Genomic DNA, 18,657 nt, shown 5'->3' on the forward strand with positions numbered 1-18,657 from the left:
TTTCTAAGGGAGACTCTCGAGGAGAAAACATGCTGATCTTGCTTGAAGATGTACATGACACCAAAGCTTTGGCCCAAAGGAAGAAGTGAATTCTTTGAAAGAGAACCAAAGTTTGCCGTATGTAAGAATCAAAATAAAAAAGGGAAAGGGAGAGAGAGGTGAATATGAATTTGTTTAAGCCGGAGATTTTTGAGGTAGAGAGGCAATGGGTCTAAGTGTCGCACATAATCTAATATTTATTCAAATGGTAGGCACAACATGACTGTCAGCAAGATGGGGAAATCCCCTTGCAGTTTAAATGAAGGATATTTACTTTCTGCAGTTTAACTGAAGGATTTCTACTTCTATTTTATAGCAAGAGGTGGAGTCTTCTTAGAATAGTAGATAAGAAATGTACCTTTGGTTTGACGATCGCATTTGTAGTAAAATGTAAAAAAAAAAAAAAAAAAAAAAAAAAAAAGCTTCCCGTTTGCTTTTCCCCATAGTTGGCATAAATATCCAGCGTATTAGTTAGAATAAAGCTGCTGAGAATAAGACACATGGAGAGAATTAGTTCATCATGTATCTTGGCATTCCTTCTGTCAGAACTGGTCACTCCAGAACAAAGTCAGACATCAACACAGGTCTCCGGGCCCCAGGAGATGCCAAGAGCTGGCAGTGGGGTGGTCTGCCCCAAGAAAGGCAGTGAGAGAGCTCATGGTCTGTGAAGAATTTAAGAACAATAAAAGAAAACAACTAAAAGTCATTCTGCTTCATATTTTTACCATGACCAGAGATGCTGAATGTCTGCAGGGCTTACGCAGCCCTGCCTCGATATGCCATTGTCTGCCAGCCCAGATGGGGCAGAGGCAGAAAGCACTGACTTCAATATATAACAGGTTATAAAATGACTCTACTAGGATTTTTGTCTAACATCGCCATCGAGTTGCAGGAATGAAAACAGAACTCATTCCCACAGAGCACTTACCGTGTACCATGCAGTGGCTGGGGCTGAAGGTCCAGAGGTGAGGAACCAGGCACTATCTCTGCCCTTAGGAAGCATGCTGCTTTGCAGAGAAGACAAAAAAATCACACCAACCGGTGTAAAGTTGTACCTGTGTCAAGTCAAAGCGAGGGCACATGGGGATTTTTGACTTGGTTATAGAGGTTCAGAAAGGCCTTTTGAGGAGCTGGTCTAGTAGTTCTTCCAATATTATTTGTCATGCCAAGAACTAAAATAAGGGATTTTTTTGCCTGCGATCAGCTAGCCGTGTCATCTCTGGAGTCTTTACAATAAGACCCATCCCAGGGGCCATATCCTACATCCTCTTAGTGTTGCATAGCAGTTCACTCTAGTGGGGTCGGGATGTGGTTAGAGAACATTCTGCCGACACTGTCCCAAGGGCCTCCTCTTGATACCCCTCCTCTGGGCACACTCCTTAGATCAATGGTTCTCAGCCCTGCTTGTACATTACAATCACCCCAGAGCTTTTTAAAAACACCCATGTCCGGGCCCCACGCTGGACCAATTAAATCAGAGTCTTGGAAAAAAGTGGGACAGGAGGGGGCAGGATAGGCTCCAATGTTAAAAAGCCACCCCAGATGATTCTAGTATGCAGTCAAGAGTGGAGAATTATTGCCCTCGCTGAAGGCACTTAATTTCACTTAGTCTAGGAATAGTAGTTTTAAAATTTACACTAAAAAACCCTTTAGAATGCAAAAGGAATTACTCTGGCGAGAGGCGGGTGAGTGCTCAATGTGTGCACACACACGTGAGGGAGACGGTGCTGGGGGTTCTAGCATGTTGTATGCTTCCCAGCTCTATGGCACATGGTGGCAATGCGGCAAATGGCTGCAGGATGGAACGTCTTGCACTCTGGCATCAGATGGCTTGCGAGAGGCAGACCATTCCAAGGGCCATGGGGTTTGATGGAGAGGCAAATAGACAGCTCCATAAAGAAGCAAATCTCTGGCTTTCTCTCTTTACTTCCAACCCTCTCAATCTCCTTCTCCTTTCTCTTCCATGGCTGTTTTATTCCACCTCATAAATTATGAGTCTTTATATGAAATCTTTAGCTCCTTTGAGGAAGCACCTTCAAATATTAGACAATGGGATTATTTCCTGTCCTTTAAAAACATAAAAAGCATTGTGATCACCTTACGTGTAAGTGGAATGGATGTATTTTTGCCACTAATGTTGAAAATATCCCCAGGCATCTGGTGTGTATGAATGTGTACACATAGTACATGCATAATAAACATATTCCACCTTATGAATATTTATACACAAGATACATGTATATTGAATATAGACATATATATGTAAATAGTAGCCCTCGTAAACTATATGCTAAGTGTGTTTCCAAGCATATGTATCATAGTGCATCAGGAATATAATAAACCTAACCACCAACTTTAGCATATTTCGAGGTGGCATTTTCTACAGAGTTGTTTATAGTAAGGTCTAGTTACCATCCATGTATGGGGCTTTTTTTTTTCTTCATCACTTAAACGTTTGTTAAGTACCAGCTAAAAGTAAGGCACTGGAAATGGCAGAATAGGAAAGACGAAGTAGATGTAGCATCAGCCGTCAAGAGACCTCACAGAGTGGCTTAAAACACACTTACAGAGAATAGAAGAATCTAACATCGTTGCTACCCATTGGCATCTTATTGTTTTTCCTCCAGCTGCCTTTTATTTATACACTCCACTTTAAAGTGGGCCCCATTTAAGACTGTATTAACTTAAGCCCAGATGTAGCTGCAGAGGAGAGCTGACGCTGTGAGACGCTGTGAGAAGGAGCATCATTGCTTTCAGTGCCTTGATAACCACTGAACGTGAACAAAGCTTACGCTTTCTGTCACATGTAGTCCAGTCCTATAACTGCATTTTTATTTTACTTTGGTTTGGTAGGGGGGGATAAAAGGTATAATAAAAAGGCACTCAATCCCAGAGATGTTCATACATTTCAAAAATGAAACCAAAACAGAGCAATTCTCTTCTCCCACCAACTTCTTGTAACCCAAATATTACTGCCCATGACATTCCATTTCCAAATTCCATCCAGTTCCCTCCCTGTAATAAGTAGCAGAAGGCTTTGTTAAAAAACAAGCTATACATCCTTAAATGTACAAAATACGGCTCCGTTTCTAAAACGACGATCCCTCTTCTCGCCGAGGAGCTCTGAGTGATACTTGTCAGCCGGCAAATTTCACTCCATTAAAGGAGAAACACCACCCAAGTGCTGTCATCGCTGTGCCCCAGACATACGCTCATTGTTTTCTCCTCCTCGATCCATACATCACAACAGGTAGTTCTCAGCTGTTCCCTTGGTGCCAGACATACATTTTATCTAAAGAGACAGCCGACAGAACTACCTGCTGCTTCCTGTGCGGCTCTCCCTGTGTTTCTCTCCTTTTTCCTACTTCACTTGGGCTTTTTAAAATCAGCTGGCAGGGAGCCAGGAGCTCATCATTTTAATGCAGCGCAAAATGGAATATGCATAATTATATGCAAGCCATATGTGAGGGAGACAGCTCAGCTGTGAATTTCAGGAGGCCAGGAAAGGGGGAGCAGTTAGGGCTAAGATGAGATGAGAGCAGAGCGAGGTGCAAGTGTCACCCAAATGAATGGTTTAATGAGTGTGCTGCAGACACGCCTCCTTTCACCTACCTCTCCCCCTCTCCCACTCCAAACCAGAAACGGATGGAGATTAGGAGGACAAGACTGTATGCAAGTGGTATTGCTAATGGGTTCTGTTAATGTCTCCATTTAAACTTCAGCTTTCTTAATTAACAGTGTAGATCAAAATAACTAGTAACTTTTAATGCAGCTTCTTAATTAAATCTATTTTTTTTTTTACTGCATTCGATTGAAGAATCATTGTTCTTACTAGATCATTGCTCCTTTCAGATCTTTATTTAAAAATCAAGGGGAATCAGTTTATCTCTAATAGTATTACGATGCAAAATATAACGATGCAAACTGCTTTTCTTGTGGCCTTGCTATTAGAATTTTCTTAAAGTGCGTTATCTAGAGATTGCTTAAGCATGCCAAAAAGTTTAAACACGTACGTATGTCATATAATCCTCAATGTGCAATGAAAGCCACTGGAAGACCAAAGTGGTGGTTAATTGCCAACGAAACTATTTGATTTTGGTTTGCTTCATATCATTTAAAATATCACACCACAGTGAATTTGCATGTCGAAACCAAACTACGTCAAGAAAAATAAACCCCGAATTTTGACATCTAAAAGGCGTACTGCGTATTTAAACAAACTTCTTAATAATGTTGTTATTTCTGGATTCCCGTTTGTTTAATGGTCTGAGCTGTTATGCTTTTAGCTTTTTTTTTTTCTTCCATTATTTGTTAAGTCCCTAAATAGGCCATTATATTTCCCTTCAGGCTAGAGATGAAGATGGACAAGCTGAAAATTTCCCCCAGCAGCACTATGCTAAGGAAACTCCAAGGCTTGCCTTCAAGAATAACTGCGAACTACTTGTAAGAATAACATACTTACAACAAGTCTAGAATGTTACTTTAGCACAGTGAAAACAGTTTTTGAAAGGGTTTGTTCATTATTACATCATTTATGAAGTATTACAGTTTTTCTGTATAGAGTTCTAAATGCTAATTCTGATATCACTGAATATTAACTATAAGATCTCAGATTGTGTGCAAATCTTTTATATCTGATTATAGAGCGTGGATGGCCCTGTCTTTGTTAGCTTGTTCTGTATAGTAGTTTATAACCAGCCATTTGGAGAATGGCTAGTAAAGTTAAAAATGGAGAGAAAGACAGTCGATATATGTAGCTTGGAAAAAAAAAAAAAAAAACAATCCCACCTCCACTCCTCCTCCTCCTTCCTAATTGTACACTATTTTAGGAGACAGCATGGTAATATTTTGTTCTGCTGGGAAAGATAGCAGAGTTGACACGCAGTACTCCCTTTAGGATTCAAGTGTTCCTACACTCTCTTGCCAAACTCAATCAGGCACTTTCGTCTTTCCTCTGTAGGAGAAGTCAAAGCAGCGACAGGATGCGGGGATGTTTACAAGTCGTGAGAGAGGGGGTATCAGCTGTGACAGGGACTCTGTTCCAACGCAGGGTTAATTTGCTGTTCATTTTAGCATTTACAGCAAGACAAGATGAAAAGCAAGAAGAAATGCCTATTATATTTCTATTAAATGAATCTGTCGGGACCTAATGTTCTTGATTAGCTTTTGAAAATGAGTACTCCGCGATGCATTTGCTGTTTACCTAAAGTAAACAGAGAATGAATTGTCATTTATTTAGATATTTAAACACTTGCTTTTGAAAATGAAGCTTTATGAGGGATCTAGCTATGTTGTCCCTAAATGTTCTTTTCTTTTCAATTGCATTAAAGCAAAACATTTGCTCCAACTAAATGAAAACACTGAAAGAGAATGAGGATGCTCCGTTGTTACATTTTGAGGTAGTCTCATTTCTATTTAGTGTTTTGGCTGAACACCGAACAGCTCTGCCAGGTCTCCGCATTAGGAAATCCCACATGTAACAGTCTTTGGACTTAGCTCTGATACCAACTGTTCATTAAAAACAAAGTGTCCAAAGAGCAGGAGAAGAGAGAAAAATACAGTTCTTACCCATCCTAGCCGCAGCAGCTAGATGTTGACAGTGAGAAACTCTTTCCCCCCAGCTCCATAAACTGCATGGTTACAATAGCGCCACTCATGCTGTGTGTCTAGCCCCTTGACCAATCAGTCCGCAGGCAAATTCGCTGCTTATCAGTGCAGTTGCTTTTTTTTGTTTGTTTGTTTGCTTGTTTGTTTGCTTTCTGATGATTTAACTCACCTTATATTTTACCTTAGGGCTCTTAAGCTTCCAGGCCTCCTAGCATGACCTATTTTGGGGAAATCTTTTTCATCCATTTCCCTTTTAATACTTCCCTCTGTAACCATAGTTATCCAGCAGAAGACCGTAGGGGCCATTAATGCTATGTTTGGTATCAAAATGCTTTGGGGAGTATCTTACTGCTTTTTAGAGAACAGTTAAAATTAATATGCCATAGTTGATTTTTAAAAAATATTTATTGCTAAAATGAACGTGCTGAGTCCTGGTTGTGCTTGGTTCATACAGGAGGAAGTAAAATATATATGTGAACACCTTTTCCAGCTACCTTTAGAGAAAATGTATGTTTAATCATTGCTATGCTTAGACACAGTAGTGTATTAGCAGTAGTTTTGAGAGATGTGTACAATCTTAGTCCTTTTAGTCACTGTAAGAAATGCTTTATTTTCATCAGCATAGTTTTTTTTGTGACAAAAGAAAAAGGAGAATAAAGAGAAGAAAACAAGGAAGCTTATTTCTCTAAGGAGAAATTTAATTTTTTCAACTATAAGAAAAGCAGTGGTATTTGGCTGGATATGAGACTGGGAAAAGTGATGCTTCTATATGAAAAAGCTAGAACATTCTTAAGTGAGAAATAGGCAGTCCTTGGAGTTTTCTTAGTGCAGCTTAGAGCAAATTTTTAAAGACTTCATGAAAAAAGATTGCAAGTCCTGCTCCAAAGTGCTTTCTTAGCTTCAGAGCCACCTTGCATAGTTCACCGTAGCAAGAGCAGGGGTGGGTTTGGGAAGTGGAGGAACTTTGTCGGGGTTGCCAATGGCCCTTGGAAAAAAACACTTGGGGAATAGGTTACTTCTAGGCTCGCAGATGATCAGGACACATGGCTACATATAGGGACTGACAGAAAGTGCCCCGGCCAGGTGGACTGGACATTGACTCAGACTTGTATTAGTGACTGTTTATTTTCTCTGCCCTCTCTCCCACACCCCCAGCCTCTGCTGCTTGGAAGAGGGTTAAGTAGCCTAAACAGAAATAAAGCAAAATCGATGCCTGGAATGCACAAGTATGTGTAATCAGAAGGCACTGACAAACAAAGCATTGGCAGATAGAAAAATCTGCTGTGCAACTGCAGATTCCTGAAGGGTATTGATTTTTCCATTTAAATCCCAAACTGTGATATGTGCCTTCACACTTAATGTACAACACAGATGACTAGATATTTAGCTTGGTGGCCAAGATTCTCTGGTTGGTGATTGTGCAGCAGCTTCCTTATGCTTTTTATTAATTTTGAAAATGCAGTGCTGTCAAGATGAGTGACATTAGATAAAGCATGAGTACTGTTTGATATAACACAATTCAGCATGGCCCCCATCTACCTCTTCACAGATAGGTACCATGTGCATGTGTGTATACACACACACACACACACACACACACACACATACACACACCCCAGGGTATTTTGCTGACGTAGCTAAATTTATAACCAAGGCAAATAACTTTCAATTAAAAAAAAAAACTGTGGAAATTCACATCACATTAACACTTCAGCAGCATGGCTTAGGGGAGTCCAGAAGAGGGAACATTTAGAGCCAGCCACAGGTGACTGACCTCTGCCCCAAATTTCACCCCCGTTGCTGGTCCCTTTACCATTATTGCCTCATTCTTTTGGGACTAGAAGGCCTTCTCTTCTCTTCTTTTCCTCTGCTACAATGCTCATATTGATGGTGGGAATTGGATTAAGAGCTATAGTTGAGAAGAGGACATTTATCATGTGATGAACTCACACCTACTCATCAGCTAGGACTTTCTCAGTTCTTAAAAGCCAGCTGGGAGTAAGACCTTGCATAAATACAGCAGAAGCTGGGTCTTTGGAGGGAGAAGACCTGTAGCTAGAAGAGCGATGTTGTGAGAGTTTAGGGGACGGAACTGAAGGCGACCAAGCCTACTCCCCAGGTGTTCTGAGGGCCAGTCCAGAGAACATCACTGCATTCAAGAGGGAGGTCAAAATATAGTCAAAGAACAGCAGCAGCAACATAGTGTAATTTGGTTGGAAAGAATACAGGTTTAAGCAGTCTGAAAGGAGAAATAAGAGAAAGGAAACTCAAGAGGGAAATCAGCCTGTCTTGCTCAGTTCCAGCTTCCCGAGTCATCACTGAGACACAATCTGACTCCCTTTGGCCTTTCCTAAGGCTATTAGGGGTGGGAATTTTGCAGAGGGTGGTGGGAGAAGGAGTCCACAACTGGGAGGCTACAAAAAATAGCATGAGGGAAGACTTCTTTCTGGTCATTTGTGATGCCAGTGTAGGGAAAAGATGAAAACCATTTTAGTTTTGTGGCCCGTGGACAGAGGTGGTGGGAGGAGAGACACGTAGGCAGTTCTTGCATGGGCTATTTGTCCATCTCATTTCCTGGTGAAGGTAGACAAGAGCTGGATTGCAACAGGTGGACATAGTCCTTAGGCAGAACTGCTGTACAGAACTGCTTTGTATCAATCCATTGTTCAGTCCGCTAGATGTTATCGAGTATCTTCTATATACATGGCATTGTACTAGACAGTGCTTATGGGGGACACAAAAACAGAAAAAGATATAGTCCTTTCCCTGAAGGAGCTTGCAGTTCAGTAGAAAGAATAGGCATATACAGTATTGTAGTCATCAGGAATGTGGGCTCTCAGGTCTTCCTGAAGGTTAGAATTTTGCCCCAGCCAGACTTTAATTTATACTCTATTACTCTGGTGGTATCACTAAGGATCATATGCACAGCGGCGTAAAATTTATGGTGACACATCTGGTGTCACATCACAGTGGATCCTCTTAGACCTCTCTGAACCTCAGATCTTCATCTGTAGGGTGTGATAATACAAGGTAATAACCTCAGAAGATATTGTAAGGAAAGTGATGACATATTTAAAATGCCTGGTACATAGTAACATTCAGTATAGTATGTACTAGCTGCTATTATTATGATTCTTCTTATTCTCACGAATGTTATCGTTACACAGTTGGCTGTGCCCAAGAGAGCACCAGCAAAGTTCCGGAGTTCAAAGGAAGAGGAGATTCTTTCCATATGTAGTAATTTGAGACTTAACAAAGGAGGAGGATGCCTTCGATCAAGGCCTTCCATAGGTTGGATTTGGATAGTTGGAGCTGAGGTGTTAGGAAAGGGGGCATTCTAAGCAGAGGAAAATAGCATGGCAAAGGCAAGGAGGTGGGAAGGTACAGACCAGGTGACTCACCCACAGGTGGCATCTGAACTGGCAGGAGTGTAGAGAACCTGAAGGATAAGGGGGTGAGCTAACAGGCTGATTCTTTTGCCCAGGTTTCAATAACTTTACAGCATCCTATCAAGCCTGGACTTCAGTAGCTGTACTTCATGGAAATTCCTAGTACTTCTATGGATTAAAATAAATTATCATGGAAAATTACTAACACATACAACAGCAAAGAGAGTGATATAATGACCCCCCCCCCATGTATGTATCACCTAACTTTAACAAGTGTTAACTATTAATCTTGTTTCATCTGTCCCTCTACCCTGTGCCCACCTCATCCCCATTTTATTCTGCTGGAAGATTGTAAACAAATATGCTTTTTTGCTCGTTTGTTTGTTTGTTTTGTAAAGACTTTAGTTCCCCACTTTTCTGGCTAGAAAGAATCCATTGACATGGATTAAATTGGGAATTGGAGCTTTGGGACTAGGTACACATAAAACAAATGACTCTGGGTTATGCACTGTGCTCTTCCCTCCCTGCTCAGCACAACCTTGCAAGACGCAGACAATCAGATCTAGTTTAGAAAGTCCTTAAGGTAAAACAAAAAAACAAAAAACCCACAATGCCAATAGTGACTTGGGTTCTTTACTTCCAAGTCCCTGGTTCTAAATGTATTTATTTAAAAACAAAATCAGATCTCTTTGCAACCCAGCCTAGTTCATGAGTATATATATGTTGGCCTCCTAACAGCAGTGAGGCGAAATTCTGGGATTGCAGTCATATATTAACTGTTGGCTAGGATTTTCCAGCTGGATCATGAGGACTTAAGGAGGACCCCCAAAAGGTGATATAAACTGCCACATTTCACTTGAAGCTTGATAAGCTTTTTAAAATAGGGGGTATAAACCAAAGACCCTCCCCTTAACACTTGGTTTAACAGAAAGCCAGATTCATGCCCTGGCTCAACTTGAAGTCACACAATTGCTTTGATGTTACAGCTGAGCGGCACAAAGCACCGAGAATGTAAATTCGTGGTGACACACTTGGACTTCCGTCACATCAAACAAAATATCATATGACATTTGTGTATGTAGTATGCTGTGTACCAGTTTCCTGAAATAGTAACTGTAACAGCCCCAAAAGTGTAAAATGACCCAGAAAACCCCAGGGACTGCTTGCTGTCTAGAGAGAGTTGGCCTGTCCCATCATTTTTATACCCACCCTCCAGATCCCTTTAGTCTGGGGATATTCCTGTGCTCCTACAGTTTTTTTGAAATATGTTTTAGAAAAATAGAACTTTTTATAAAGAAAAGGACCAGTATTAGGCTAAGCAAGGGGAAGTTCCAACAGAGGTGGCACAATTATGCCCTGCAACAAGACCATCTCTCCTTTTTTTCTTTTTTAAGTTTTTCTTTATTTAATTTGAAAGAGAGAGCAGAGCAGAGGAGGGGCAGAGAGAGAGAGAGAATCCCAAGCAGGCTCCATACTCAGTGCAGAGCCCAATGCAGGGCTTGATCTCAAGATCATGAGATCATGACCTGAGCCGGAATCAGGAGTCAGTTGCTTAACCTACTGAGCCACCCAGGCACCCCCCCTTCTTTAACAGAGGCAGAAGGGATGCATTCTGCTTGGGCTGTTGTATTTCACTTGCACATCTCTCTGTTTCCACCAGTGTTATTGTTTCACTTTGTTCTCCAGCTGGGTTTGCTGCTTCTCTTTCTTTCTAGCCTCTTGGCTCCATTGCTGCTGTGTTCTCGTGGTTCAGAGCTTTCTTCTTCTCCTGTACAAAGACCCTCTATACTGCTGTAGACCATCTCGCTTCATTCCCCGTCTCTCCACTGAGGGAAACTTATTTTAACTCTCTCTTTTTAGTTTATTTGGGAGAGAAGCCATTTGGGTAAGGGCTAGAGTTCCCCTGCTTCTGCACTGGTACAAGGACATTTCTTGGGGCTAGGGACCCTCGATTTGATCAGAGACCCTTAGTCCCCAGCAGGTTCCCTTTTCCATCACACGGAAATCTTTGCCTTTCTAGTTTCAGGGCCATTGCACAAAAAAAGTCAGAGGCATAATGGTTTGGTTTTCATACTGACTTCTCACATAGTACATCACAGTGGCTCTTAGAGCCAGAGAGAGGTGTCAAGGACCCTGTGTTCTCCAAGGGAGACAATGTGGTGTGGTGGATGAGAGTGGGCATCCCAATTCCTGCTCTAGACATGCCACCTGTGCAACCTGGGCAAGTTCCTGTCTGCTCTGAGCTTCAGTGTCTTTACCTACAAAATGAGAATACACACAGTATGTACCGGTATAGGGTTGTTTTGAGGAGTAAATGGGATCATGTATAAACATATGCATCTTGGTATGCCTGGCACACAGTAAAAATTCAACAAGTGTTAGCCATATTACTAACAAAATAGAGCTGGAAAGTGGCATCAGTTTAAACAAAATCTTTAGGCAGATGCTGGAAGTACCTGCCTTTATTCTCTAACTAGAGTCTCTTCTCAGTTTGTTTGGCTAGAAGCCCATATGTAATATTTTAACTTCAGAGAAACCCTTGAACATCTACCTACTTATCTGTTTATGCTGAGGACACTAGAGATGTCTATTAGTTGCATAGCAGCTACTGCTGAATTGTAAATTACTGAAATATTGGAATACTTTTTTTGAAGAAGACTATAAAACTTTCAAAATATGGTATGGTGTACTGAAGAGCTTAGACTCTTGAGCCAGACAGATTCAGGAATCTCAGCCACTCCACCCATTGGCTGTGTGACCTTGGGCAAGTCACAGAATGTCCATGTCCTGGTCTGTAAAAGAGGACAGTATCCATCCAGGAGGGTTGGTGTGGGGTCCAAATGAATGAACACCCATAAGTTTCTTGGAACGGTATTTGGTGAAGAGTTGGTAGTTGGTACTTAATCAGCATTGTTGTGATTATGATTACTTCTTCTAAGGCTGCTTCTTTTCTTTTTTTTACTTTTTTTAATGTTTGTTTTTGAGAGAGAGAGAGAGAGAGAGAGAGAGAGAGAGAGAGAGAGACAGAGCACGAGTGGGGGAGAGGCAGAGAGAGAGGGAGACACAGAATCTGAAGCAGGCTCCAGGCTCCAAGCTGTCAGCACAGAGCCCCATGCATGGCTCGAACCCATGAACTGTGAGATCGTGACCTGAGCTGAAGTCAGATGCTTAACTGACTGAGCCACCCAGGCACCCCAAGGCTGCTGATTTTCAAGCACATTCTATCATACATACCACTTGGCCACATTTTCCAGCAATAGGTTATCTGAAGGTCTTGAGTGTGCACAGATGCATGCAAAAACCACAAAATTTGCTTGTGAACAGTGAGAAGGACAAGATAAATTATGGATATTATTTTTAGAGCTAAACTCTTTTTTTTTAATACAACTCTCAGGGAAGACTCTCTACATGGTCCAAGGCCCCTTCCTCTTGCCCCACCATTTAATAGTAAAATTGTTAATCTTGGAAATATGCAAGAAATCTATGCATATTTAGAGTATCTTGGAAATATTCTAAGAAAATAATTGCAAAGCTCAGGAAAAATTGTAATTTATACCTGGAAATACCCGCAATAGCAGACGGATATGCCTGTTAAGGAAAGGAGACAAGAAATCATCCTTTGTGGGGTGCCTTCAATATGCCAGCACTGTGCTTGGTCTTTACAGACTCTCCTTTAGACCTTTCATTCTCCATAGCATTGCCAAACAGCTATTATTATTTCCATTTTACAAACGGGGAAGTTAAAATTCAGAGATGTTACATTTCTTACAGTGGGGGAGGAAAAGGGATCTAATGAGTAGCTGCAGAGCCAAAGTTTGGCCCACATCTCTTCTGACCTGTGGTCAGGCCAAGGCACACTGCTGCCTTCTCAGGGTAGGAACCAGGTCTGATACATTTGCCATCCCAGGCTAGAGAAGTTATTCAATCCATGTTGGTGGGATGAAGAATTAAGAAATTAATTCAGAATCACTCTTTCTTGCTTCTTTATAGTAACAATTCTTTGGTAGAATTCAGAATTCTTTCTGAAGCCAGAAAGAACATCTATGGGAATGTCAGGAAGGGGAGTTTATTCAGAAAGGCCTGTAACGTTGGAGCATTCCCAGTGCATGATAAATTGTGGGGAAAGGAACCAAAGTATATGTTGTTTAATTGGTGGACTACAGAAAATATATTTTGCAGTATTATAGAAGCATTTGAGTATATTATTTTTACAAATCTGATAGCAATAGATTATGTATGATAAGTACGAAGTATTCTTTTGAAGATTTTGATTCTTTTTGTGATCAGGAAGGACTTATTGACCTCTTTTGATTAGTACTGTTGTATTCCTTGGAGTGAACTGATCCATATCCTTTGAGACTCCTGGCCATTACCCGGAGTCAGGTGTCAGTCACACTCTCCCTCATTACTTTAATTGCTAGAACTGAAAAATTACCTAAAATACCAAAGAAAAGTCACCTCTGATGGCTTCACGGAAACTCTAGGTCATATATCAAGCAAATCCAGAAAGTCAGATAGGGTATCAATTATCAATATAAAAGTGCACAAATAGCCAGCCAGAACTAAAAGTAATCCTATTCAGTCATGTGTTTGGTTTATGGCTAGAAGGCTAACAAATGTCTCTTGGAAGAACAAGGGAGAGGGCATGAAAAATATTTGGAGTTGAGAAGAAGGACATATGTGAGTAATAAGGGAGGCAAGAAATTGGAGATGGGGGCATGGGGGTGATAGGGGACTGGTGAGAGGGAATTTTGGAAGGGAAGAAGGAGGATGGAAGCCCACGATTAAGCTGCCAGTGAACAGATTCAGGCAAACAAGAATCTTTGAAAGAATGTATTTTCTCACTGCATTCGGCCTGAAGCATCTTTCATAATCGTGTGTTTTGTACACTTCCCCGTCTCCTGGCCTAAGGTGTCAGGCTTTCCGGGAGGGCTCTCTTCCCCTACTGCATGGCCACATACAACCAGGAGATGAGACATCTTTTAATTCCAGGTGAAGCTCCCTTTGGCTGAGAGCTCTGTGAGGCAGGAGCTTTGTCTTCCCTCACTGCATCCCTGAGAACTGTGCTTGCCTGCAGTCCATTTCATGGATTGTAAAATGCACTTTTCCCCCCTTAACAGCGTAACATCTCAGAAATGGGATTGCATATTACAATTGACGACCTGTCATTTTTTAATTGGCAGTGTTTTTCCCTAGTGATACAAATAATGGTATCTTAACAACCAATGATGGCATAGAGTGCATGAACTGTGGAGGTAGGTGCTCAGTGATTATTTATTGAATGAATGCCTGCAATAGCATATCCCCTTGGTTCTAGTTCAGGTAAAAGTGAAATGCATAAGGTTGGCTCTGGATTGTGCATTGGCCACTGACAAGTTCAAGTGTGGGGTTGGCCTGTAGTTGTCACGGCTGAGCATGTGACTGCTATATGCTTTCCCTTCAGTGGAGCCAACGGATGGCTTTGTTCATTCTCTTGACTGAAATGTTGAACCAGTTAAGATAGACCCCAGATAAGCCACGTTTGAAATAATCACAACTTGTTCCTTAATTATCTAGGAAATTGCTTACTGTTCTACTTTGGATTGCATATCCATCAGTATTTCTCTAGAAAATTCATGAAGGTGCATTGGTGAAGGAGCAATGATTTCTTTCCCTTTCTCAATAGAACACTGTAGGGTACATTAGGATAAAGTATGTTTTTTATAAATCAGGATGCCTTTATCCATCATCGTCACCCTGACCAACATCTCTTAGAGAAGTTCCCAACCTACTGAAGAGATTGTACACATGAGTGCATTTCCTACACTTTCGATTTTCTTTTTTTTTTTTTTAATGTTTACTTACTTTTGAAAGAGAGAGAGAGAGAGCACGCACAAGTGGGAGGAGGGTCAGAGAGAGAGACAGACAGACAGAATCTGAAGCAGGGTCCAGGCTCCGAGCTGTCAGCACAGAGCTCAGTGCGGGACTCGAACCCATAAACCATGAGATCATGACCTGAGCCGAAGTCGGACGCCTGACTGAGCCACCCAGGCGCCCCTACACTTCAAATTTCATAATCCACATTCAGGATGTCAATTTGCATTGGTAAAGTTACACCCTTAACTTAATTATGTGAAATACTCTGCTGTTTTGTAGTGATCAGATCGCGATATGATTTGGTTTGATTTTTATGGAAATTTTGAATCTGATTTTGAAATGGCAGCAGGATCTGTTACACACTTCTTTGTGTGAATAAGGAAGGGAGACCCACATGAACATTTTGAAGTGTCAAAGCCTGAGGTAGGAAGGGGGGGCAATATTTAAATATTGCTCATGTGTTAGGATAAAGCCTTCACATGCAAAGCATCCAGATTATTACAATATGTAAAATCTTTTGGTGGCCTCCATTATATACCCATTTCAATCAGTGGTGCTTTTAACTTCTGAATTGTCTGATAAATGTGTAAGGACACTTCCAAAGAACCAAACACCATTTTTGGCTTAGAGAAATATTTATATATTTGCCAGGTAGCTTGAATTTTGAAAATATGCAACAATGTTGCATACATATGTACGTAAAATACAATATATGAGGGCAAATTGATATATCCTATGTGGAAATGTAGATACATATATAAATGAAAATGAACTAGAGCATTACAAAAGTGCTTATCAGCCTGTGGCATTTAATACATCTCACTCATTTATGCAGTATCTTTTCTATAATAATTTGATATTTACATATGAATACATAAAAATAAGTAACATGGAAAAATAAAGTTGTAATGAAATATTTATTTTCATCTTTCCTTAGCATTTTTATTTTTATTAAAAAATTTTTTTTAATATTTTTGAGACAGAGCATGAGCAGGAGAGAGAGAGGGAGACACAGAATCCAAAGCATGCTCCAAGCCCTGAGCTGTCAGCACAGAGCCTGACGCAGGGCTTGAACTCACGGACTGTGAGATCATGACCTGAGGTGAAGTTGGTTGCTTAACCGACTGAGCCACCCAGGCGCCCCAGCATTTTGATTTTTAAACAATGTTCTGACTGTCATCAAATCAGCCAAGTTGGAAATGGAGCTCCATCAGTGGAGACAGCTGGTCCTGATAATTCAAATCCAAAAGACCTTTTCTCAAGGGATATATTCTTCCTGATTTACTTGGTCTGAATAGTTTCTTATATCTCTAATTTATTCTTTTGTATACACTGCACGAAGACAATGTCTATAAAGTTTTAAAACCTTTAAAAAAAATCTAGGTATTCAGTGTCATGGGCACACATCTGAAAAAGGGGAATTAATATGAGAGTAGGAGGTTATGGTATGTGTGTGTGACCCAGATTTTGAAGACATTTGTCTTTTCAGTTTCTCCAGTGCTATGCTTAAAAGTCATGTGTTGCAGTGCAAACAACATATAAAATGTGGGCCCTTCTCATAAGGAGTTTACAAACTGTCCTTATATGAACAATGAACTTCCAGTGAATAGCAAAGTGCCAGATGGGTGGTATGTTGATTAGAGAATAGAAATACATATTAAAATAGTCTGTATGCAATAAGGAAGTAAAGGGATGGGAGAGATGGTGGGATGGAATCATCATGAGTGGGTGCTCAGAGGGGCGCCTGGGTGGCTCAGTCAGTTAAGTGTCCAGCTTTGGCTTGGGTCATGATCTCGCGGTCTGTGAATTCAAGCCCCACATCGGGCTCTGTGCTGGCAGCTCAGAGCCTGGAGCCTGCTTCTGATTCTGTGTCTCCCTCTCTGCCCTTTCTCTGCTCAAGCTCTGTCTCTGTCTCTGTCTCTCTCATTAAAAAAACAAAAGAGTAGGTGCTCAGGGGAGGTGGGGCCTGGACTGGTCCTTGGAGGGTGGGTGCATAATTGAAGGGGGTCCCAGAGAAAGAGAAGGCTGCGGGTGGAGTGATGAGGGAGGTGAGTAGCCAGCACATGAGGGGCCAGTTAAGAGGCTGCTGGAGGGGTGCCTGGGTGGCGCAGTCGGTTAAGCGTCCGACTTCAGCCAGGTCACGATCTCGTGGTCCATGAGTTTGAGCCCCGCGTCAGGCTCTGGGCTGATGGCTCAGAGCCTGGAGCCTGTTTCCGATTCTGTGTCTCCCTCTCTCTCTGCCCCTCCCCCGTTCATGCTCTGTCTCTCTCTGTCCCAAAAATAAATAAACGTTGAAAAAAAAATTTTTTTTTAAATTAAAAAAAAAAAAAAGAGGCTGCTGGACATACATCATTTTGTGAGGGGTGACAGGAGTTAACTCGGTAGGCTGTGGTCAGATAATAAAAACAGTGAGAAATTTCACATTTGGTGTTTTAGGATGTGGGACTCTGTAGTAGGTACCTGAGCCAGGAAGTACTGTTGTGAAAGCCTGGGACAGTCCAGGCACACTGTGATGAGGGCAAAGGCTTCTCGCAGCTGGAAAGGCAAGAGACTGCAAATGGCTGTCCAAAAATATTGGTCGCCAAGTTCTTGTGACCGTGTTAATATAAATACCTGGCAAAGATTTCGGCTCAAGCTAATTTTCTTGTCAATTTAGATTTTGGATAACAGTCTTAATTGAGTAAGTGGCTAAGTGTAGTCAGTGGGAAAAACGAGATCGAAGTAGAAGCAAGAAACTGAAGTTTAAAATATTTGTGATTCACCGTGATTCATGGATCAGTGTGATTTGGACTACAAAAAATACAAACTAGGGGGGAGAAAAGGTTTTTAAATTTGGATTATTTGAAGAGGGGTAGAACTCCATTAACAAGAATGTAATAGTCCGTCCGTCAGAAAACAGCACAGAGGCACTGTAGTATCTGTGCCCTGGAGTCACATTGACTTTGCCCACTTCCTGGCTATGTGGTTACTAGCTTTGTGGTCTTGGGAAAGTCAGGTTCTGCATCCGTAAAACAGAAATAATAGCTGTTTAGGACTGGTGTAAAATCTAAATGAGATAATACATATAAAACACCTGGCATATAATAAGCACTCAATAAATGGTAATTAATAAAGGGAATAAAACCCCTCTTTTGTACTCAACTTTTAAGAGAAAGAAGGAAATGCCAATAAATAAAATTCACATGAGTATTCAGAATCCTTTTATTTATTTATTTATTTGAGTTGGACAACTCTATACGTTATGCTCTGCCCAACACAAGTGTAGAATCCTTTTTTGTTTTTAAATGAAGACAAAAATCTTATCATACATAGGTTTTGATTGTATTCTTTACACCTTGCATGCACAGGATTCTAGAAGGAGAACTGGTATTTATTCAGTAATGACCCTAAAGATTTTAAAGATCTTCATCAAGTAAAAACATTTTATTATATATATTGTGTTTACTAAGCTAGAACATTGAATATCAAATGGCTTTTGGGGAAAAAGTCTCACACAAAAAGGTATGCTATTTAATCCCTCAAATTAAAATTTTTATAATCCTACATTCTCTAATTATTCTAATTACCTGACCATTTAAAATTCTACTTTTCTTTTGGAAATGAACACCATCACTCACTTCTTTGGCCATCTTCTTTGTTCATATACTGATAAATTTCAGAATATGTCAGGTACTTAATTATTCATTTGATAAATCGGTTTTCCTTTGGTCTGATTTAACTGTCTGGAATATATTTGGGGCCTGTTGTAAAAATGAAAAGCAAAGAA

General features: G+C 40.8%; 1 protein-coding gene across 2 annotated transcripts in view; it reads left to right on the forward strand.

Annotated features, from left to right (window-relative positions):
- SOBP (sine oculis binding protein homolog) overlaps positions 1 to 18,657 on the forward strand; it is a 187,194-nt gene that overhangs the window by 91,900 nt on the left and 76,637 nt on the right. For both annotated transcript variants that reach the window (XR_007152546.1, XM_047860887.1), the window contains exon 5: positions 4,387 to 4,482. Coding sequence is in view for 1 of the 2 variants with exons in the window: in XM_047860887.1 (XP_047716843.1) it covers positions 4,387 to 4,482 (96 nt within the window). In the remaining variant the exon portion in view is untranslated. The remainder of the gene's footprint in view (positions 1 to 4,386; positions 4,483 to 18,657) is intronic.

Source organism: Prionailurus viverrinus, chromosome B2, assembly GCF_022837055.1.
Source record: "Prionailurus viverrinus isolate Anna chromosome B2, UM_Priviv_1.0, whole genome shotgun sequence".
In the NCBI taxonomy this organism is placed as follows: domain Eukaryota; kingdom Metazoa; phylum Chordata; class Mammalia; order Carnivora; family Felidae; genus Prionailurus; species Prionailurus viverrinus.